Source organism: Zootoca vivipara, chromosome 1 (genome assembly GCF_963506605.1).
Source record: "Zootoca vivipara chromosome 1, rZooViv1.1, whole genome shotgun sequence".
NCBI lineage: Eukaryota > Metazoa > Chordata > Lepidosauria > Squamata > Lacertidae > Zootoca > Zootoca vivipara.
In genome coordinates, this window is record NC_083276.1 from 99872583 (window position 1) to 99888530 (window position 15948).

At 43.8% G+C, this 15948-nt stretch overlaps 1 protein-coding gene across 5 annotated transcripts in view; it reads right to left on the reverse strand.

Moving 5' to 3' along the window:
• GTDC1 (glycosyltransferase like domain containing 1) overlaps positions 1-15948 on the reverse strand; it is a 340919-nt gene that overhangs the window by 79640 nt on the left and 245331 nt on the right. For 4 of the 5 annotated variants that reach the window (XR_009558256.1, XR_009558255.1, XR_009558254.1 and 1 more), the window contains one exon: positions 15326-15413. Coding sequence is in view for 1 of the 5 variants with exons in the window: in XM_060279574.1 (XP_060135557.1) it covers positions 15390-15413 (24 nt within the window). In the remaining 4 variants the exon portion in view is untranslated. Of the gene's footprint in view, positions 1-14215; positions 15414-15948 lie in introns of those variants that run through there. The other variant, XM_060279574.1, reaches the window with a different exon arrangement.

The following is a 15948-nucleotide window of genomic DNA, read 5'->3' on the forward strand; positions in this document are numbered from 1 at the left end:
TTATTATTTAGGTGTGGGGATTTAGCCATTTACTTGTGTTAAGGGAAAACTATATAAATATACAGAAAATGGCATTTCAGTTACTTTTTAAAAAATTATAACCAAAAGATTGTATCATACAAACAGCATGCATCAGTTTTCAGTTTTTGTTACTCAAAGAATCATAGAATTGTAGAGTTGGAAGGGACACCAAGGGTCATCTAATCCAACCCCCTGCAATGCAGGAATCTCAACTAAAGCATCCATGACAGATGGCCATCCAACCTCTGCTTAAAAACCTCCAAGGAAGGAGAGAGTAAAACCTTGCAAAGGAGTCTCTGTTCCACTGTCGAACGGCTCTAACTGTCAGAAAGTTCTTCCTGATGTTTAGTCGGAAGCTCCTTTCTTGTAACTTGAAGAAGCCACTGGTTTGTGTCCTACCCTCCAGAGCAGGAGGAAACAAGCTTGCTCCATCTTCCATGTGACAACCCTTCGGATATTTGAAGATGGCTGTCATATCTCCTCTCAGTCTCCCCGTTCCCAGCCTAAACATACCCAACTCCCTCAACTGTTCCTCATAAGGCTTGCTTTCCAGACCTTTGATCAGGCATCCCCAAACTGCGGCCCTCCAGATGTTTTGGCCTACAACTCCCATGATCCCTAGCTAACAGGACCAGTGGTTGGGGAAGGTGGGAATTGTAGTCCAAAACATCTGGAGGGCCGAAGTTTGGGGATGCCTGCTTTTGATCATCTTGGTTGCCCTCCTCTGCACAGGTTCCAGCTTGTCAACATCCCTCTTATATTGTGGTGACCAGAATTGGACACAGTATTCCAGGTGTGGTCTGACCAAGGCAGAATAGAGTGGTACTATTACTTCTCTTGATCTGGACACTATAAGTCTGTTAACACAGCCTAGAATAGCATTAGCCTTTTTTTTTTGCTGCTGCAGCAGCAAAAAATAATGTTTCTTTGGCTTGCTTCTTGGCCTGTGTGCAGAATGCTGAATGAAGGGCCATGAGGAAAATGAACCTACCTTCTTCATGAGTCAGAATTCCAACTGATTCAGACCAAGCAAGCAGTGTAGTTGTTTCATCAAAGCCCCAAATTACGTTCCCATTGTCCCAGATGGGGAAAGAAGCACAGCAGAGGTGCACTTTTAACTGCATGACGTCCCTTCACACGACTAACATGTGAAGGGGGCTCTTAAAAGGCAACTTGGTGAGTTCAACTCCAGCAGTCCTTACTCAAAATAAAGCCATCACTATGATTAATGGCATTCTCAAATGCCCTGCTTTACAATTCGTATCTCCTTTCTCTTCAGAACAGCCCTGTGAGGGCCAATGACCTTCACAGCTGTGCTGAGATGTGTCCCTGAAAATAGTGCTGTATGCACTGTGCCACAAATCCTGCGATGAGCGTGGCACTCCACAGGGTTCATCCCCCCCCCCTCAGCCTCCTTCCCTGAACTAGAAAGTTTTGCTTCTGGATTCAAATCTCAGGCGAAGAGAAGCTAAGGTGGGGGAAGAGTGGAATAAGGACAGCCTCGCTCACATCTGTGTGTTCAGGTGTTAAATTGCACGGAACAATAAAATATGTGAAGTTAAAAGCAGTTGGATATCTTCCTGCACTCAGAGAGAGCAAGTTTCCACCTTAAATACATTAAATTGTACAGCAGCAGCAGCAGCAGCTAAGGTGGTCAATGCAATTAAATTCAAAACCTGAATGTATTGAACTTTTCTGCAATTATACATGGGTCATCTCTGGACAATATGTTGGCCATCTGGTAGCATCTGTGCTGTTCCCACTAATAGAGTTCCTGCTGTGGCTCCAGGCCATGACAGGCGCGCTAAGCGGGTCACATGTAGTGTCTTTCAGCCATATTTAGGTCACAGGGTGTTCCTCCCCCCGTTTTCATTTTTGGAGGGGGCAGATAGGAACAGTCTAGCTGCTCACAAAAGGCAGGGGGCATGAAGAACCATTTAATGCAGGTACTCAGTGTCCATAAAAAGAAGCACACGCACACAAACACACACCAATTGCCACTCAGGTCCATGATGCACAAACAGAAAGCAGAGAGCTGAATACGCTGAAAACTGTACAGAAATGCTATGAGCCGCCAAATACTGAACCGCTCCCTATTAAAAATAAATAGACGTACAAATAAAGAACCCGTCCATGATGCCGAAACAATACCCCACACAAACACTGTGTCAAAGAATGAAATAATGTTACCCTCCCATCTCCCTCTCTTTTCGCCCAACTGCATGATACCTAGAGCGATGTGTCCCAAACAAAAAGTAAACGAACTGTAAAAAAAAAAGACTACGAATCAAAAACGGAGATGCTGTACATACTCTTCGCTGTTTGTTTTGCAACACAAAAAATCTTCAGTAAACACTAATTAGAAAGTAAATAAATAAGCTGTTCCCTATTCTGTTGTGCAAAATTTGAGCCCCCCCTCCACACACACACACAACTCATATTCCCTAGGCGAGTGCTTAGCTGGCCTGTAAAAGAACAGAAAAGAAAGTGATACCTAAAAAAACAAGCTCTTCCACCTCCACCCAAATTTAACACTCCCCCCCCACTCCTGACACGTATACCTTTTGAAAGAAAGAATACATGTATTCAAATCAGGACCCCTTCCTCTATTTCAGGCATAGATAGATGTCCCTCCTTAATGACGCTGATACACTTCAGTGATGGAAGAATAAAACCTCTGAGCCGCTGCTTATATAATAATTTGTTCTACTTGTCCTTAAAGTAGGCCTGATGCAGATGCACCAACCTTGGGGAGAGCAGCACCAGCTGCAGAATGAGCCTTTTGGGACAAGCAAAAGTTCAAAGTGAATTGAGCCCAGGAACAACTGGTTCCTTTAGCTTAAAGGAGAAGGTGTCTATGCTGTGTGCAAATTGGCTAGGTCCACTGACACTGATAAAGTCACCTCCTTCATTTTCCAGTCTAACAGTGCAGAGTACTGATTGTCTGGTGCTTGTGACAAGCCCTCCCATGCTCAGAATTTGAGGATAGAGGGGTTCTTTAAAAATGAAAGAGATGGGGGGGTTCTGGGGGGGAGTGCAACCACATAAACATTTAAATGGCTAAACGTTGAAACTGATAAATATGGCAGGAACTTTGGGCAGAGGATAAGGGGGAAAAACCCTGCTTGTAGCATGTGGGGAGGTGGAAGGACAAAAAGCAGGTGTGTGTCTGGAAGCACAGCAGAAAAACTCAACAACTATTGGTGGTAGATATGTTGATATTGGGCTAATGACTGCAACTGACAGATATCGGTTGCATTCACGCATTCCATTTTTAAAGGGAAGTACAAAGGCTTCACCCACACATAATGGTAAGCCATGACCTGAACAAACCATGGTTTACTGTGAATGAGCTGCATTCCAGTGCACACTGCTCAATCATACCTTCCCCTCTTCTCCCTGTGCTGCATCAAGAGGGAACAAAGCAGAGTGCAGCCTTAAACCACAGAGCTTAGGGCTTGCCAATCAGAAGGTCGGCAGTTTGTATCCCTACGACGGGGTGAGCTCCCGTTGCTCGGTCCCTGCTCCTGCCAACCTAGCAGTTCGAAAGCATGTCAAAGTGCAAGTAGATAAATAGGTAAACGCCGTTTCCGTGCACTGCTCTGGTTCACCAGAAGTGGCTTAGTCATACTGACCACATGACCCAGAAGCTGTATGCCGGCTCCCTCGGCCTATAAAGTGAGATGAGTGCCGCAACCCTAGAGTCGGCCACGACTGGACCTAATGGTCAGGGGTCCCTTTACCTTTACCTTTACTTGTTGCAATGGTTTGCTTGAATCAAACCAAACCATGAACATTGGTCCATGTGTGATGCTAAGCCAGTGTATTGTTTGTTTCCTCCCAGAGCAGCACAGGGAGGAGAGAGGTGGATATGACTGAACTGCATAAAACAGAACGCTGCTTGTTCACAGTAATCCATAGTTTATGGTTTACTATTACATGAAAACCAGGTCAGTGTATGAAGAGTTCTAGTTACAGGTAGGTAGCCGTGTTGGTCTGAGTCGAAGCAAAATAAAAAAAATTCCTTCAGTAGCACCTTAAAGACCAACTAAGTTTTTATTTTGGTATGAGCTTTCATGTGCATGCACACTTCTTCTGTTTCCAGTGTATCTGAAGAGTGTGCATGCACACGAAAGCTCATACCAAAATAAAAACTTAGTTGGTCTTTAAGGTGCTACTGAAGTGTATGAAGAAACACTTATCAGTCATTGCCACAGTGATAGATGAGAGAAAAATCTTGATTAACAATCCCTTCCCATACCTGTCCGTCTACTCTGATTTTATTTTTTATATTTCACCTATAAATAAGGTTTTTTTAAAAAACAAAAACAAAAAAACTGTGTTGTTTTCTGCAAAATGTGTTGAATAGGCTTTTAAAATACAGTGTACTCGCCTGTATCTTGACCAACATAAGCAATTTCAGTTTGACATCAATTAGCAAGTTGCTTTTACCCTTATAGACATATTTATAATGGAAAGGAGTGCATTTAGGCTTTAAGGTCCTGCCAACTAATCAATTTGATGAACTAATTGATAATAAATGTTAATTGACAACTAACAGCAGTCAATTAATTGCATTTCAAATGCAGCTCCAGGAAGCTGAGCTGAACATTATTTCACCTCAAGCTACTCAAATAATAGCTCACAGTGACTTTGAACAGGCTTCTGAGGTCAAAATAGGCACCCTCTCCTATTTGTTACTGGGAGAGCATAGCACATGAGTTCGTAAAAACAGTGACATGTGCCTAAGCTCAGTTTGCAAAGTAATTTAAAGAGGGTGGGCACTTAATGGAACCCCCCTCCATGCTCTCTCATAAATAAAGGTTGTGCGAGCCCTTTTCTCGTGAAGAACTGTTATCACTTCCACATATTCTCTTTGGGATGAATTGAGAGGTACAGGTCTCCAGTTAGAAAGGAGTATTTGTTTTTGTAAAGGTTGATTTGGATCAATAAACTATTGATGGGGCATAGGGCAAGAGTGGATCCTTTGATTTGTTTAGTTGTGTTGAGAGCAGGAGAATTCTGGGCAGTCCTGACTCCCAGCTCCTGGCTCACTCCAGACTGCTGACTACAACCCAGTCATGACCTTGCATTTATGGTGGCACCTCCCATACTTCACCGCTTTGGAACTCTAACCATGAGGATGACTAGCGGTGTGTAGCCTCTAGCCACATGGTGCACAAACTGGTCGACATTCAAGAAAGCAGAAAATAGTTGCAATTACAGTGGTACCTTGGTATACAAACACAATTGGTTCCGGAAGTCTGTACTTAATCTGAAGTGAACTTTCCCATTGAAAGTAATGGAAAGTGGATTAATCCGTTCCAGACGGGTCCGCGGAGTACTCAGCCTGAAGCGTACTTAACCTGAGGTATGAGTGTAATTCGTTCTGGAAGTCTGTACTTAACCTGAAGCGTACTTAACCTGAAGTGAACTTTCCCATTGAAAGTAATGGAAAGTGGATTAATCTGTTCCAGACGGGTCCGCGGAGTACTTAAACTGAAAATACTCAAACCAAGGCGTACTTAAACCGAGGTATGACTGTACTCAGAAGAAGACTGCTGAAAACCAGTTTTTATACCCAAAACTGTTTCTATCACATGAATAGCTTTCCAAATCACAAGAAAGAAAGAAAGAAAGAAAGAAAGAAAGAAAGAAAGAAAGAAAGAAAGAAAGAAACTGATGGCCAATATAGTTGTACACTACAGTGAAGAAGGGGGAAGATCAGCATGTCTCATCTTACACTTTTCTCAGACAGCAAACAAATACTGTATATAAATTTTATGTTATGTAGCTCTGATTTATACAGGATGGTCATATGACTGGGCAGTTTTTCGATTGGGCCTTTCACTATTACCGCCCTTCCTCCTCATACTACTAGGGTAGGAACCTTTTTGGCTCCACAGATCAGATCATTATTAAGACTGGCCTCATGGCAAACTTGACAGGAGGGTGGGCCTGACCACCTATCAATCACCTGACATCACCAATTAAGGTAGGGAAAACATTAATGCAGTCAGTTAAAAAAAGGTTGAAAGGCAGTGGAATTTTATGTCTGCCCTTAAAAGGCAAATTTCACTGGGAAAATTTGAGGAGGTAATTAACCTGTGGCCCTCTAGGTGTTGTTGGACTCTAGCTCCCATCAGCCCCAGCCAGTATGGCCAGCGGAATTGAAATCAGGAATATCTTGAGGGCTGCATGTCGCTACCCCCATAGCCCACCATATATGGCGCCAGAGTGAAGGGGGCAAGCAGATAACTCACAACTTCACCCCAATTGCTGATCTTTTGGTTACTTGAGGAAAAATTTATCACATACAAACTACAACTGACTGACAGTTGTCATTCAGGGTAGGGTTGCCATACATCCGGTATTCAGACCTCATAAACAGGGGAAATTTCACAAACTTTGGGGAAAACTTTAAAAAGCTTGACAATTTTTGTGTCCGGTTTTCACTTTTTGAAATATGCTAGGGATAAATATGGGCTGAGATCCTGAGCCTGCTTAATAATTAACACCATCAAAAGCAATAGTTCCTTCAGAGAAAATATGTTTAGGATTTGTTAATATGAAATATTTTTCTCTCAGAAGGCTGCCCAGAAATTCATTTTGCCTGTTGTCTGGCCTTTTTCTCGCCCCCGCTTTTTCCCCTTCTTGTTCTGGTGCCACCACTATCTATGACAGGAGGAAGGAAATAAGCTACACTGAGGCAATGTGAAATCGGTTGTTAGGGCTGGCCCTCGTGGTTGAAAATATATCAGAGATGAAATTAAATGCATGATTTGAGAGTGACCAAAAGTTGGAGATGATCCCTAGTAATATTGGATCATGCCACTGCTAATATATCCAAATTAATTAACAGAAAGTGAATCTGATTTATCAAACTACCATGCAGAACTTAATCAATGACTGTGCTATGGTAGGTTGTGCACTGGATAATATTTCCTTTTAAATGTTTTCTAAAAATAAAAACAAATCTGCATCCAGACGCTTCTCCAAAATGTTCGTGCAGGAGGAGTGCCCGTATTTGGTAGAAGCACCCATGAGGAGGGAAAGTTTCTAAATGCGATGGGCTGTACTGTGTTGCAATGCCAAGGACATGTGTTCACGTCGGCTTCAAAACGGTGCCCCTGTGCATAGGTGACTGGTGTGCCTCTTGTTTTATATGGGGCCATTTCCTGTGTCGTTTCCACCCATTTAGTGCAATGTCTGAAGTAATTTGTTTTACGCCATGACACAGATCCTGCATTAAAGCGATCGCTGCCAGGAGTCCCCCGCGACTGTAAACTCTTTTTATGGACCAAATGTTTTGGGTCAACACTTATGACAAAAGCTCCTTGTACAGTATATTGCTCAGCAAAGTGTCCCGCCACTGCAGGCATTTAGTATTCGGTCTGCTGCTTAGGCTGCTATTGCAATCCAATGTTCCCGTTTGTTTAGTAAAGCAGCACTAATCAAAGATAATGCCCCTGGGCTGCCCATGCCTCATGGAGTTTTAGGACAAAGCCTAGAGCTGCCTTCGTTCTGAGCATAGGACACAACAGGGAAAGCCCAACTTCGCAAGATGTGCAGCAAGGCTCCTCCTGGTTCACTGGTGCACGGATTAACAAAGGGCTCTGCATGCCGAGGCTCTGTAAAGACGGTTGGAAAGCAGCAACAGGAGTGTATTTTCCCTTAAACAGTCCTGCGGCATGCTAGCCCTAAATCAGCACGGGTAGCTTGATTTGAATGAGCGAGGGCATGGGCTTCCTTGAGTTTGTTCCTAAAAGCAGCCACTTCTGCCTTGCCCTGTTTAAGTAGCAACATTGGCCTGTACACCTGCACTGTACATTTAAAAAAGTCATGGCTTCCCTAAATATAAGTTTGTTGTGGTTGCTGAGAATTGTTAGGAGAAGGCCCCTACAATTCCCAGAGTGATTTAAACAATCAAGCCCTTTCCCCGGGTAACTCTGGGAGTGGTAGCTCAGTGAGGGAAATAAGGATCTCCACTCCTAATGACTCTCAGCACCCTTAACGGTTCATAGTTTTCCTCCCAATAAGCCATAGGTGTATAAAGTGGGGTGATACGTACTGCTCTAAATGTGGAGTGCAGATGGGGCCAATATGTTCTGACAGCTGAGATGAAATGCCCCATTGCTCCCATGATGGAGGATGGCATGAGGAGGAGCCCTTGCCAGGCCTTGTGAGTCTGCTAGGCTGGACATAAAAGACACAGAGCTTTGCTGCTGTTCCCTCTCTGCCCCTAGGGGTGGGGAAGACTGACAGCATAGCTGGTCAGCGGAATATTAATTACTATTAATTTACTTCAACATGCTCTTTATCTCCATTTTATCCCCACAACAACCCTGTGCAGTTGGTTAGGCTGAGAAACACTGACTGAATGTCACCCAGTGAGTTTCATGGCTGAGCAGCACCAAATAAAACGAATGCATTTCCCCCCTTAAAACACATTTATGGGTGGTTCAAGGCAAATGAGATCTCCCAAGCCATTTTATTCAAAAGCTTTCAAATGTGTGTGCAACCAAACTCTTAAGCGGTGATAACACCATACCCAACCTCCATTTTGGCTCCATACTTGCTGTTACATCAAATCCTTCCCGCTCTATATTTTGGCATTCGTCCACCAACAGCTATTTCCCAGCGCAAACTACCCTTTTGCTTTTTTCCTCTCCAGCTGCTTCCTAGCTACCCTCAGGCCTTACTCAACGTCTTCTCCATTTCACAACCATGTGGCTCCTTTCTTTAGAAAAAAGCAACCCGTTAAAGGGAAAGTCGCAGAGTGGAAACCAAATGAGGGACCAATGATGGGAAGGCTTGTGGAAAGCCTTGCCTTGCCCTAGTTGTGACTAGTGCCCACTGGGACTGGTAGGACAGAAGGCAGGGAGAATAACAGTAGGCACAGGCAGAGACAAATCCAGCAGAGCCATCCCCAGGTTGGTTGTAAGTAAGAAGTTAAGCAGGCAGGGGCTTGCGGAGGCAAGATTGTGAAGTTGGTAGGCCAGCCTCCACTGTGCCTCCCTTCCACTCCGGTAGAACAGCAGGAGTTTTAGCATAAGCAGTGTAAACTGAGACACGAAGTACCTGTAGTAGTGATTACACAGTGATAGTAGCATTCCATTCATAACAGAAGTAAGCATCTGATTCTGTACACAAATGATTATCTATCCCACAGAGTGCCATACCTCTCTCTTAAGACATAGCTGCAGGCTTAAATTACAAAGAGGATTCTTTCCCCTGTGAAAGAGGCTTCCCGTCTCCAAACTGAAGACTTTCATTTTGGGCAAGCTGCCAGAGGAGGGTGCTCTGCCGTTAGCCGAAAACCCTTCCAAGTAGGATAGACAGAACAAAGAGGAATCCTCTTTACCTTATTGTGACAAGTGCCTCTTCAACCCCCACCCTGCCCCATTCTGTCACTTCCCTGTTCTTTTACAATGGCAGGACAATGATCTTGTCTAAATGATTTCACAGGCTTTTGTTCAGATGCTCTACTTTTAACATTTCAATTTTGTCATTTTGTTGTTACACAAAAGGTGCACTTCTACAGAATAATGTTGCCAGAATTATCTCAATGAGGAGTAATGACTTTTAATGGTTTTTCTTAAAAAAAAAAATCGTTAACAACTACATTATCCGTGACCTGATCAACATCTTGGTCTATCTCCCCAGAAGCCAACACAGAGCTTTGAATCTAATAAAAGCATCTGTTAACTGTAATCTCTCAACATTTCAACTGAGAAGGCTCAAGAATATCTATGAAGATATGGATGAGGTTAGTCAAAACTTTGTGGGCTAAATTTTAAAAACAGCAATTTATTCGCTGACATATCTATTGTGCCAGCAATAACTGCAAAAGTAGGTTTGGCAGTCCTGTTTTGGGAATCAACCCTAATGTAGGTTTTGAACTGGTGATCTGGAGGTGGGGTTTCAGCCTTTGCTAATGATATGGGCTTTAGGTAATAGGCCACACCAACCCAAGATGCTTTCTTACACCATTGAATTATAACATTCTGATCCCTATAAAACACAGTCAGCTGAGACTGGTCTGCTGATTAGAGACTCTTGGAGACTCTTCCTGCCTATGGACCATCTTCATCTTTATACTCCTCCCACTCTGCCTTTGCTTTGCCTGGACTCTTCCACTGCACAAAAGCATGCCATGATCCTGACTTTCACTGCCCCTTCTTCTTAAATGGAGAGGGAGGGGAAATCCCCATTAGAGAATTCAGACTCTTAGCTTCACTTGTAGTTTGACCCTGAGAAATAAATTTCACTGTGTTTAGTTGGGTTGCTCCCAGGGCTTAATACCACTGCACAGGATTGTAGTCTAGAGAGAGAGAGAGAAAGTGTTGATTGTGACATACTGCACCTAAACTGAACTTAAGCTGTATGCAAGGGCATAGATCATTTACCTCTTTAGGAGTAAATGCATGAAGGATTTGTTAATAATAATAATAATAATAATAATAATAATAATAATAATAATAATAATAATTTATTTGTACCCTGCCCATTTGTACCCTGCCCACTCTGGGCGGCTTCCAACAAAAAATTAAAATACATTAAAATATCAGTTACAGGTAGGTAGTCGTGTTAGTCTGAGTCGAAACAAAATAAAAAATTCCTTCAGTAGTTGGTCTTTAAGGTGCTACTGAAGGAATTTTTTAATTTTGTTTCGAACTTAGTTGGTCTTTAAGGTGCTACTGAAGGAATTTTTTTTAATTTTGTTTCGAACTTAGTTGGTCTTTAAGGTGCTACTGAAGGATTTTTTTTATTTTATTAAAATATCACACATTAAAAACTTCTCTGAACAGGGCTGCCTTCAGATGTCTTCTAAATGTCAGGTATTTATCTCTTTGACATCTGATGGAAGGGTGTTCCACAGAGTGGGTGCCACTACCAAGAAGGCCCTCTGCCTGGTTTCCTGTAGCTTTGCTTTTCGCAGTGAGGGAACCACCAGAAGGCCCTCAGCGCTGGACCTCAGTGTCCGGGCAGAACGATGGGGGAGGAGACGCTCCTTCAGGTATACTGGGCTGAGGCAGTTTAGGGCTTTAAAGGTCAACCCCAACACTTTGAATTGTGCTTGGAAATGTACTCAGAGCCAATGTAGGTCTTTCAGGACTAGTGTTATATGGTCTCGGCGGCCACCCCCCGTCACCAGTCCAGCTGCCACATTCTGGATTAGTTGTAGTTTCTGGGTCACCTTCAAAGGTAGCCCCACTTAGAGTGCATTGCAGTAGTCCAAGCGGGAGATAACTAGAGTATGCACCACTCTGGCGAGACAGTCCGCGGGCAGGTAGGGTTTCAGCCTGCGTACCAGATGGAGCTGGTAGACAGCTGCCCTGGATACAGAATTGACCTGCACCTCCATGGACAGCTGTGAGTCCAAAATGACTCCCAGGCTGCGCACCTGGTCCTTCAGGGGCACAGTTACCCCATTCAGGACCAGGACTAACGAATGAGCAGAAGCTTCACAATATTACTTGTCATTTCAATAATATAAGGACTTTTTGGCAAGGCATCTGAAGGTAAATCCACTATGGCACAATAACCTGGAAGTGCTGGCTGATTGTTGTTGTTTAGTCGCTTAGTCGTGTCCGACTCTTTGTGACCCCATGGACCATAGCACGCCAGGCACTCCTGTCTTGCACTGCCTCCTGCAGTTTGGTCAAACTCATGTTCGTAGCTTCGAGAACACTGTCCAACCATCTTGTCCTCTGTTGTCCCCTTCTCCTACTTAGTGCCCTCAATCTTTCCCAACATCAGGGTCTTTTCCAAGGATTCTTCTCTTCTCATGAGGTGGCCAAAGTATTGGAGCCTCAGCTTCACGATCTGTCCCTCCAGTGAGCACTCAGGGCTGATTTCCTTAAGAATGGATAGGTTTGATCTTCTAGCAGTCCATGGGACTCTCAAGAGTCTCCTCCAGCACCATAATTCAAAAGCATCAATTCTTCGGCGATCAGCCTTCTTTATGGTCCAGCTCTCACTTCCATACATCACTACTGGGAAAACCATAGCCGGCTGATAGTAGTTCCTTTAAACATACCCCATGATGTTAAACTATTAATGTACTGCCTAAAACATTTTCTCCATAAGAACAACTACAGAGCAATATGTCTGTTTTGAAATTTGCCTCAATTTAGTTATTTCTTCTTTGAGCATATTGGAGTCCAGTGACTTTAGAAGCATAAACATTTCTTCAAGTGCATAAGGGCAGGCTAAACACTAAAAGCACAGGCCCAGAGTTTACATCAGAGACAGAATTGATGTAAAACAGATAAGAATGTCGTATCTATCTATTTTACTATATAATATTCGTGTACAGGAGAAAATGTCACCATGCTGTAGTTCACATGGCCTCCAATAGGTGGCCAAGCAACTGTAGCATGACAACAGCAGGCAGAGCAAGCAAGCGAAGCAGGCAAGCGGGCACCATGAGTGGGCAGGATGGCACAGCAAGTAAGTGAGTAGGCAAGCAGGCGGCCCAGGCAGGCCTTCCAAAGTTCCCCATGTCGTTGCCACCCCCACCCACCTGCCCACAACAGGGCGAGGGAATCCCAGGGTCTGAACAATCTAGGGGCCCAGCTGAGTGAGAAAGTAGTCAAGCGAAACAAGTGAGCAGAGAGCTGGGCAGCCAGGCCAGGCAGGCCTTCATGTGCTCTCCACTGACTTGAGATGTTGTTGTTGTTGTTTAGTCGTTTAGTCGTGTCCGACTCTTCGTGACCCCACGGACCATAGCACGCCAGGCACTCCTGTCTTGCACTGCCTCCCGCAGTTTGGTCAAACTCATGTTCGTAGCTTCGAGAACACTGTCCAACCATCTTGTCCTCTGTCATCCCCTTCTCCTAGTGCCCTCAATCTTTCCCAACATCAGGGTCTTTTCCAAGGATTCTTCTCTTCTCATGAGGTGGCCAAAGTATTGGAGCCTCAGCTTCACGATCTGTCCTTCCAGGGAGCACTCAGGGCTGATTTCCTTAAGAATGGATAGGTTTGATCTTCTAGCAGTCCATGGGACTCTCAAGAGTCTCCTCCAGCACCATAATTCAAAAGCATCAATTCTTCGGCGATCAGCCTTCTTTATGGTCCAGCTCTCAGCTGGACCATAAAGAAGGCTCCAGCTGAGAGCTGGACCATAAATGTAGCAAGGTCATTTCTCCCCGTTGCATTTCAAATCGTATTTGCATGTTGTTGTACACATCTGTACAGTTGGATATGTTTCCATGTCATCCCCTGTCCACACCAGAGGGCAAAGAGGAGGCATGGATGTTCTCCCATAGCATGTGTGTGGGAAACACATCAAAATACACATTTCTTGATAAACTACAAGATAGATGTAGATTGTGCTCATCAATGTACATACACAGCTTCACAAACCAGATACGGAAATGCCCTGGTTACAGAGAAAATGGGAGGCTGAGCACAGCTTTAGTTTATTTCCCAGTGGGATAAGTGAGGAATGGCTACAATTCACCATTCAAAGAGAATAAAATTGTATGGTTGGAAGGGACCACAAGGGTCACCTAGTCCAACCCCTGTAATGCAGGAACCTTTTGCCCAATATAGGACTCAAACCACAGGCCTGAGTTAAGAGTCTCATGCTCTACCGACTGAGCTATCCCAGTCTAACGTAATCAGAAGCCTCCTCAGTATCAAAACATACGAATATGAAGCATTTTGAAGTGTTTGTTTTCAGCACACTTTTAGAAATTTTACTAGAATAGGATGTGCATGCCCTGTGGCTGTTATCACAAGCCAGGTAATGAGGCCAAGAGTTGGAGACTTCAAGGTCAAGAGCTTACCATCTCTCTCCTTTGGAGTTATAATCCAATAGATGTGCAGATCTGTGATCTGGCATCATACCACAAAACTCACTCACTGTTATACTGTGAACACTCGTTGCCAGGGCTGGATTATAGGATGTGGAGGCCTTGTGAACCGCATCCTGGAGTTCCCATTCATGGGCACTCTTCATTCTCTAACAGCTACATTATAAGCAGGGAGATCAATTTAGTTGAAGCCCAACTAAATTATCCATTCAGCATAATAGTTAATCTAGAGTGTTAAGCCGAAATAAATGTCAACAGATTTCAATTTACCACGGTCAGGGCCGTAGCTAGGAGGTGGTGAGGTGGGCCCACTCCAGGGGCGCAGACGATTGGGGGGGGGGCTACAAAATCGGCTAAAATATGTCCATAAATATAAATCTCGATTACTGTCTCATAAGAAATGGTTTTAAATAGAGGGTGAACTGAATGGAGGGGTGTGTGTGGGAGGAGAGGTGGAAAGAAGAGCTAATTTGTCCATGGCTAGGGGGCACAATCTGGGCGGTTCTGCCAGGGGCACAAGATCACCTAGCTACAGCTCTGACCAAGATTTGTTCCAGTTTAGGATCTGGCCATGTAATGCTTATATTGTCTATATTTAAAGACCTTTGTGGTTTCTTCGAAAGGTTCACAACATTCAGGCCCCTGACCTGCCCCCCACCAGTACCATTACATCCTTTTCAAAGTTCATTCATCTCAGAAACATCTGAAGCCTAACTTTTTCCCATTTATAATGTACTGTCTTTGTTGATAACTTTTCCCCCTAGTAATTCCATTATCGCAAATCACAGGGTTGCCAAATATTCAAGGATCAGGAGATCACGGGTTGACAAGTAGCAGATGTACATAAGAGGTTTTAAATGACATACATTTATCCCCCTCATCATCCCTGTCTCCTCCCCCCAACTAAAAATAAATAAATAAATGTACCTATATTCACAAAGCCAGACGTAATTTGTACAAGGGAGAGTGGGGGGGGTCTTTCCCGCTGCATCCACCATTTGGACCATTTTTTATTCACAGAAGAATCAAGAAAAAAATTTAAAAGGAGAATTCTAAGAGGTTTCACACAAGCTGTTTCTGTTTAAGGACAGAAGTTTTTTTGCTGAAATGCGAAGCATAATTGGGATGTCTTTGAGTGCAGCAAAAGCTGTAGGCAAACCAAACAGTTTCTTTGTAATACCACCACTGTAGGGTTGTTTGAAACACTATAGCATCTTCAGACTATAATTATCGCCTTTGTTGTTTTGTGGATTCAAAAGATAATAGAAGCTGTTTGTAAAAATTTACACACCACCAACATATCGCATAGGAAACAGAGACACAGTGGCATGGACCAAATATCCTTCTTTACAAAAAGCCCCCCCCCCCCGGACTGTTTTATTAAGATACATGGCCGGAGGGGGTGGGTGGGGGGTTGGGATCAGAAGCATCACATAGAATTTGGAGATAGAATCAAGTAAAAAAAAAACGCTTCAACTTACCTTGTTAAGTTTTGCTAGCCACAGAACAGATCCCACTAGCTCTGTGAGTCTCTGGTATACTGCCTCAGTTGCAGTTACCTGCACGGTCCTAGAACGACAGAGAGAAAATATGAACGCAACACAATATATAAACAATGAGCAGTGGGAGTAAACAGATTCCTTAACTGTGGTGTACATGAATCTGCCCTCTTTTCTACCTCTTCAAAGACAAACCGCTCCATCCAATGCCTTCCACAGATGGATTGACAGCCGGATACGTACATCTGTGTGTATCTGTTGCACAGGTGTTACAGATTGCATTTGCCAGCTAGACAACCGGTAACTAGATTGCGTGAGGTTTTTTTTCTTTCCAGGGCAGGGGGGAAAGATCACCTACAGTTGTTTGACAGAAAGAGAGAGGGTAGCCCTCACGGTGTTAATTTATCGGTTTACTCGTCTTCGCCACCTTGCTGTTTGGCTTCACCCTTTGAGGTGCAAAGAGAGGCAGATGTGGTATCTGGCAGGCTTTCAATATGTATCTCCCTCCACCCCCTCCCCTCTCCTTAAGGTACACATAGGAGATTTCAGAGAGGAAAGTCTTATTTCCACCAGAAAGAACACAGCCGTTGGAATTAAAGATGCCC